Source organism: Malurus melanocephalus, unplaced genomic scaffold (assembly GCF_030028575.1).
Source record: "Malurus melanocephalus ecotype Western Australia unplaced genomic scaffold, MMel_1.1 scaffold_0, whole genome shotgun sequence".
In the NCBI taxonomy this organism is placed as follows: domain Eukaryota; kingdom Metazoa; phylum Chordata; class Aves; order Passeriformes; family Maluridae; genus Malurus; species Malurus melanocephalus.
The window spans coordinates 3,753,748-3,761,548 of NW_026623232.1; the positions used below are offsets into that span (position 1 = coordinate 3,753,748).

Sequence of the window (7,801 nt, forward strand, 5' to 3'; positions counted from 1 at the left end):
TTTTTTTTTTTTTTTTTTTTTTTTTTTTTTTTTTTTGCGAGTTCCTCTTCTATTAACACCACATTGGCAGGCAGGCCTCTGACGGTGCTCCCGGGTGCCTCTGTATTTGCCCCGTCTCCCTGAGCCCCCGCAGAGGCACACATCTTTCTGCAGTGTGAAATCTCCCCCCTCCCCTTCCCATCAGAGGGTCGGGGCTGCGGAGTGGCCGGTGCCGCAGATGGGGGCTGTTCGCCCTTGATTTATAGGGTAAACTGACCTTGCTGACACGGAAAGGAAGCCCCTATTCATGGGAAAGTGTGAGATCAGCAGAAAAGGGCTCTCACCGAGGGAGCTCAATTTCTTAAGACAACTTCAGATTTGTGCCTTTCCCCAGCACGGCGAGGGGCCGAGCGAGGTGGTGTCGCAGGAAAGCCCCCTCCCACGGCGGCTCCCATGCGGTCGGGAGCGGGGCTCGGGGGAGGGCTCCCGCTCACCCTCCCCTGGCTCCCGGTGCGGGAGTTTGGCCGTTCAAGGAATGTGTCCGCCTGCACAACATCCCGGTGTGCCCATGGCGGGGCTGCTACGCCTGTAAATAATAGGGCTGTTGTCTCTTTTCCTCCCCGCATTCTTATCCTCCTCTTATTTCCCTATTTAAAAAACCTTATATTTATTTTATTTATTTAGTTTTGGTTTTTGTTTTCTTGTTCTCCCGAAAAGTGTTCGGAGCCCAGCTCATCTGCAGCCGTGCCAGGACTGTTTCTWACACGGGGTACTATTCCTCCTCTGACTCTCACACAAATACCCACGAGGCAGCTGCCATAAATACCCCTTAGGAGAGCCCAGGGCAAGTGCCGGGCGGCATCTCCGTCCCGCCGGTGCGGGGACACGGGGCCAAGCGAGCCAGCCGGCTCTGGGCTCTGCTGGTGATCTCTGCCACAGGTTTCACGGGGGGATCCGACTCACTTCTGCCCACGAATCACYCTCTCAAGGGCTTCCGGGAGGCTCAGCGAGGTGTTGGGGGCGAGGGACCGGCTTCCCCTATAGCTCTGCCCCACAGACTGAGCCCCATGGGGAGAGGGAGCCGTCTCCATCCCGAAGCAAAGACATCTCCATCTCCGAATCCCAGCTTCTGCTTCTAACTCCCTGTCCTCGCCTTGTTTTCCAGCAGTGAATGACACTTCGCCCTACCCCAGCCCCAAGGTGGAGGAATGGAGCAGYCTGGGCCGAAACAGCTTCCACCCGCCGGCCCAGCACGCCGTGAACGGGCTGGAGAAGAGCTCCCTTGAGCAGGAGGCCAAGTACAGCCAGGTAAAGAGAGAGCGGGGGGCGGGCGGTGATGCACAGGGCTCCTGAGCTCGCCCTCGGGCTGCCGCCCTCCGTTTGGAGCCGGTGCCGGACTTCCCTTGGTTTTGGTTTGCAAAGACGGGCGACGTCGGGAAAAAGCCTGGCTCTCTTCCTCGCTCCTCTCTCCGCTCCCTCCCCCGGGCCGGCCGCCGCGGCGCCCAGCACCCCCATCCCGCCTTGCTGCCGGCGGGCGGGGGGCTGGCGGGGCTGCGGCCATCGCATCCCGGCCCCCGGGGCTGCGGCCATCGCATCCCGGCTCCCGGCTGCGGCCATCGCATCCCGGCCCCCGGGCTGCCCCCTCCCCGCCCGCCCAGCGGGCGCTCCAGAGCCGCCGCCAGCGACCCCCGCCCCGGCCGGGCCAGTGGGCATGTCCCGCCGCCGCCTCCTTACAGCCGCGTTTTACTCTGTCCGCAGCGTGCTCTGTAGTCAGGGGAATAATTTGAAAATGAGGTGTAATTGCTTCCTACATTAAGCATTTTTAAACGCTTAAGTAGACGGCGAATTTCCTACGTTTTAATTACAACACAATATAACTGTTACTTAATAAATCTCTGTCTAAATCTTTGTACTTGCTAATCAAGTCCCATGCCAGCAGAAAAGCTATAAAAGGCTCAACTGTTACTCGTTGGGAAAGCACAGGTTTTGAAAACGTTTTTTTTCGTATGATGGAAACATTTCAAAATGCATCAGAGGTCTCTCAGACACGCTGACTTTCCAGCCACGCATTTGTTGTGCTTAGAACTAAGTCGAAGAAAACCCACGATCGCTGTTTAGCATTTTCCCCATTCAAAGACAGAGGTTTTGGACATACTTTCCGAGTTCTGTGTCTGGTTTTAGACCCATCTAGAGGAGAGTTTTGTAGCTTGTGTTTGGTGGAGAGGGTAGCTGAATGAGATCCTTTCACATTCAAGATGCGGAACACAAACTGCGGGAACGCTTGCAAAGAGGTGACCTAGGCAGAGCAGGAAATACTGTAGACCCCAAAAGTGAGCAGCCACTTCATTRCATATGTTGTCTTACAAACAATACACCACCCTTAATGCTGTCCTATTTGTTTTTCTATTTTCCCATTATTATTACGCTCATTTCATATCACAAATAATGTGCACTGYGGCATAGTCATGACTGTATGGTTAAAGATAGTTAGATTTAGAGTAAATTCTCCTTCTACAATTTTCTTTAAAGACTAAAGTGTTAACAGTCTTACTAAAAATAATAGATATAGCTTGTCACTATTGTGTAGGAGCAGCTGTACTGTGGCTTCATTGTCTTAGGTTCCAGGCTGGGCCTTCTGCACACAATCCTGCTGAAATATTCACAGGATCTTGCTCATGGGCTGTAAACCATGGCCTCTGATGGATCTCATTTACTTCAACAGATGTATTGAGAAACAATGTTTTATAAATTGGGTTATTTTCAACGTTGGTTTGGAAACTATTTTTTATATTTTCTTTTTTTMTTTTTTACTCTTTCAATATTTATGATTTCATCTTCATAATATATCACTGTTCTATTGTCAATACCAAACAGGTTTTGAAAACTTTTTTTTTCGTATGATGGAAACATTTCAAAATGCATCAGAGGTCTCTCAGACACGCTGACTTTCTTTAAAGAAAAGAAACACGCTAACTTTACTTTAAAGTTTTCTTCAATCTGAAAGATCACCTGACAAATGTAATTTAAACATACTCACTATTTAAAAATTGAGAAAATTTCTGTTAATAAAATGGAATTCACGTATCAAAATATATTGTTGAGAGAGTTTAAAAGGGTAGAAAACCATATTCAGAATCCTGCTCTCTAAAAAATATGTAGATGAGGTTCTTCCCAGCTTCTTCCCTGAAATAATATGGGTAAACAGAATTCGGCTTTTGAAAGTTCCAACATATAGACCAGTCTATTCATGTAGGATTCAGAATTGTTTTCCAGAGAATTAAATCAAATGTGCATTAATTGCGTTGTCCATCACAAGTCCACTCCCTTGATAATTTAGAATGTGTTTTTTAAAAAAATCATGCTAAATAAGCATGGRAAAATGTGATTTTTTTTTWATTTTAATTTTTTTACCACATTCCTTTTGCCAAAATATTTRTTTCAGACAGTGTGAAGTTTCTGAACCAAATTCTTGCTGCACATAGCACTGACTCTACTGTCCATTTGCTGAAGTGCAGTGAGTGACAGTCTGGGATGGTAAAGACTTACAAAGTTCTCTGACATCCTTGGATCCATGGTCTCTTGCATGTTTTGGGTGTAAACAGATGAGCAGGGGACATGAGAGAATGTTGGTTCATTTGTGAGTCTAGCAGGGGGGTATCTGGAATGGTGGAAAAATGGGGAAGTCACAGACATAATTTTTATGGCAGGAGGACTACAGTGAAATAACATTTGCCCTGAAGTACAAAGACAAAACCTATTTCCTTATCTCTTTTGGGCAAAGCTTGTTACAAAAGATCTTCAGTGTCTTAAGGAGGCAGACATCAGATTTCCCCCAGAGAGGTGTACAGGTCTGTAATATTGGTTTTATGTTTGTGTTACCAGTTTCAGAGGGGTCTACAAGAGGAGGGAATCAAGTGTGGATGTTTAACTTAGGCTTTCCAATTTCACAGCAGGGGCAGAGAAAATGTGCTCTGAAACACATTAACAATGGTCTTTGKGTGAGTGATAGGTAATTCTGCTTTTCCCAACAAATATCATCTACACATTTAGGCATCACCAGTGTCCAAAGTTCGCCTGCCCATAGTTTGCAAGTAGCTCTGTAACTACTAAACAAGTGAAAGACTTGGTCTCCAGCCTTAGTCATGGAAGATAATATTTTGCTTCTCAAGAGATTCCCTGGAAAGTCCCTCTGCATGACAAAGACCAAAAAATTGAGACCAAAGAACAAGGTCTTCTATTCTTTTACAGTATATTTATTTGATGGCTTCTTTTAAATAACATACATTTGTTTTAAACATGTGATACTGGAGGCTTTTTTTAGGCAAAACTCTTACTGACATCCCAGGCTTGTCAGGCAGCAGCCAAGTCTGACCTCTCCAGTTGGTCCCAATGGCTACATTTCAGCCCTTGTCCCACACACCCACCAGTGGGAATTCACCCACAAAAGAGGCAGGAAGACATCTGCCTTGCCAATATGCATTCACACTATTTTAACATGAAACTGAACCTCTGGATGTGGAACATTTTTCATTTTATGTATTATGAATTTCCTGATGTCTCCAGGGCTTTTGTTTGCAATGTTCTTCAGTATTTGGGTTTTGGGAGTTGAAAGCTCAGCCTGGCAGACTGTGATTCTGTACAAAACATTCCACAGGAAATCACAAAGGTGCCTCGTCAAGTTTCTATTCAGGTTTAATTACCTGATGTCCCAGTTTGTCATTTGTACGTAAGCAATTGCATAATTGTCCTGGTGTATCACACTCACGAATTTGTCAAATGGCTTTGCAMACAGGGTGACTGTGAATCAAAAAAACTGAAAAGGAAAATAGATTTTTCTGAGAGCTTGTCAGTTTTAGGCCATACACATTTCATACAGAGCTCAGTTACCTTGCAGTATTGATGCAGAGAGGCACATTCAGTGTGGTGTTTAGAGGCTTCTACATGTGATTATGCTACGGATACAAAGGATGAATATTCTGAATATTCTTTTTTTTCTTTTTTTTTTTTTTCATTGCACAGCTTATACTGACAGCTGCATTAAGAAAAAAATTAGTTGAAATAACTGCAATATGAACACATTTGTAACCTGCATTGGAAATCAAAACACTTAATAAACATGTATCATATTTAAAATGCTGTTCTCAGACATCTGATGCTTTTGACTTGCTGGACTAACATCATGGATGTTCAAACCAAAAAAATTGCTGTCTGTATTCACACATGTATGAGAACACAGAAGATCTGACATATGTTTCTATGATTTCCTGAGAGGCAAAGAGCTTGGAAATAATTTCTTTTCAGAACGACTTTCTGTGTGCATCGCAGGAAGCAGATGTGCATRTTGCCAARRGGAGCTGATACTCATTAATGGGAAAAGCTTGTAACTGGGGGGTCTAAGAGCAAGCTCACTCCCAGGAATGGTACACTCTTTGCAGACCTCATCCCAAACCTACTGGAGCTGCAAAAAACACCCCTAATTCAGAGGGGCTTGTGAGCATGGTTTGAGTGAAAACTTTCTCTGACATGCTGGCCAAACCACTAAGCARCAGCTACCTCAGGTCTGTCTCAGCTGAGCTTCATCAGCTGTTAAGGGYTTGAGTTTTCGGCATTGCTGGGATGTCGCTCCCTGTCCTTTGGCTGCATTGAGCACCATGGGCTCCGTGGGCTGCAAGCGCATAAAGGGAAGGCTCCATTTTAGGACAAATGATTGCAAACAATTTTAGGTGCAATTCTAGACAATTACTTAYGCAGAAAATGTAGGTGATGTAAACATTTGTAAACATTGATCTTTCTTTGTAGATGAACAATGAACTGTATATTTGGTGGTGCATCTGTACCCATATCTGCAGGGCTTAGAACCCACAACATAGGGTAACTTCTTCGGGGAGAACATTACAATGTAACCTTAAATGTTATGGCCAATTACACGAGCCTCCTACACTGATTATTTACTGTAAAAACTAATTAGWAACTTACTAATTTGGCATTCTATAATACAGCTCAGCATCCAGGCAGCTGGATTCTTGCAATGGGTCTGTGCAAAACCCATCAATGACAAAGGTCCAGAGCTACAGCTCTTCAGCCATAGCAGCCAGGAGGGTGCTATGAAGGAGAGGTGGTAATTTCTTTCTTGTCATAGTACCCAGCAGTGCTGTTAGCTGGTGCAGGGGTTCAGACCTTGGCATGGAGACTGCCTGGTTCTGTGTCACTCTCGCTAGGATCTCCAGAGCAGGCCTGCTGTTAAAATATTGCCACTGAGACGCTTGGTGAGCTAGGATTGCTCAAGGACTAGGCATCCTTGTCATTGCATGTTGTGGGTGAGGGGATGAGCTGATCCCACTACATGCACCCGATTCCTTCCCAGGTGATCTGGATGGCACCCAATTCGAACCCCATTTGTGAGACCTGCCTCTTACTGGCCACCTGCTTCCACGGCCAAAACACAGTGCCCTGTCCACCAACCCACATGGCTTCAGGGCACTCCACCCGGATGAAACTAATAAAGAAAGTCAGAGAGGTGAGTGAATGGTATGATGACACTCAAACTGCACTCTAAGCACCTTCTGCCCARAGGACCCAGACCCACCAGGACATCTGCATGACAAACAGGGCCAGGGACAGTAAAGCCAAGGAGCAGAGTGCCAGAAGCAGGGGTATTAGATGTGATTTGTTCTGTTCAGTTGTGGTTCTTGCAGTAGACTGGCAAGTATATGAGACTGTWTAGCGTGTTTGAATTTGTCTTTGTGGCAATTTATCAGCTTTTAGGAACTGCCTACATACCTACTCATAATAACCATAGGCATTCAATATTTGATGGGCTGTGGTTTCACCCTCCTTGGTGTACCAGCTTTCTCAACAACTGCCTCTGCAGCATCAGAGATTTGTTAGGCATAGGAGACTGCTGTTTTAGCTATCCCTGAAGAGAAAAAGGACACCATATGTGACACCACATTTGCCTAGCTTCTAGACATCAAGAATCCACTGGAAGTGTCTGTGGCCATAAGSCACCTTCCTCAGTTTCTTTTAAATAACACCATATTGAAATTACAATATATTGCTAAATATGTCATATTAAGAAGATATTTTTCTTAKAACCTTTTGATAATGCATTATGGTGTTAACCAACAGAATACAAAAGAGCAAATGTTTACTCCTTTCAGTGTATTTGCTTGTTCAGTGTTCATGTGTGCCCTGCCCAATTCCAGATTTTGCCAGAACACCAAAGGGGAATTATTGTGCAAATCTGTTCTAAAACTATGARAATCTGTTGTTAATTCCTTCTCAAAGAAGTTTGCTTATATGACATGATTTTTWCTCTGTGCTTTCCAATTATCCTCATAAGCACAGTGTATCTGCCTAAGGAAGACCTAAGTTGTGTCTTTTTCATCAGAATCAAGCTTTGTGCTTACAGCAAYCAGAATTTGTTTCCACTCCACTTTGGCATAGTCTGGTTGTGAAGTTTGTTAAATAACAGAACATACCCCAAGATCCAGCATCCTCATGGAAAGGCAGTGACTTTGATTCATATCATCCTTCTTAACCTGGAGCATGAAAGGAAAGCAACYGTTCAATGATAGTGCAGAACTTGAACAAAAATCTACATTTGGAGACATTTAGCTGGACATATTAGTGCGTGCTTGGAGTGCCGTGRTAGATCTCACTTCACTGTGAAAGCYGCCTAAACCCATCCCGCTTCTGACGAAGCATTGGAAACCCTTGCTCCCTGCTTTTCCCTCTGAATGTGCTTAGGTTTTACAACAACTTCTGTCTGCCTTTTATCCACCATGCCTTTTTCTCCTATCTGTCTTTTACTCTGTTGTTT

At 44.8% G+C, this 7,801-nt stretch overlaps 1 protein-coding gene across 1 annotated transcript in view; it reads left to right on the forward strand.

Annotated features, from left to right (window-relative positions):
- Positions 1 to 7,801, forward strand: part of PAX9 (paired box 9) — an 18,560-nt gene that overhangs the window by 3,470 nt on the left and 7,289 nt on the right. Inside the window, exons 3-4 of the mRNA XM_057385623.1 lie at positions 1,145 to 1,287; positions 6,344 to 6,496. Coding sequence (XP_057241606.1) covers positions 1,145 to 1,287; positions 6,344 to 6,496 — 296 coding nt within the window. The remainder of the gene's footprint in view (positions 1 to 1,144; positions 1,288 to 6,343; positions 6,497 to 7,801) is intronic.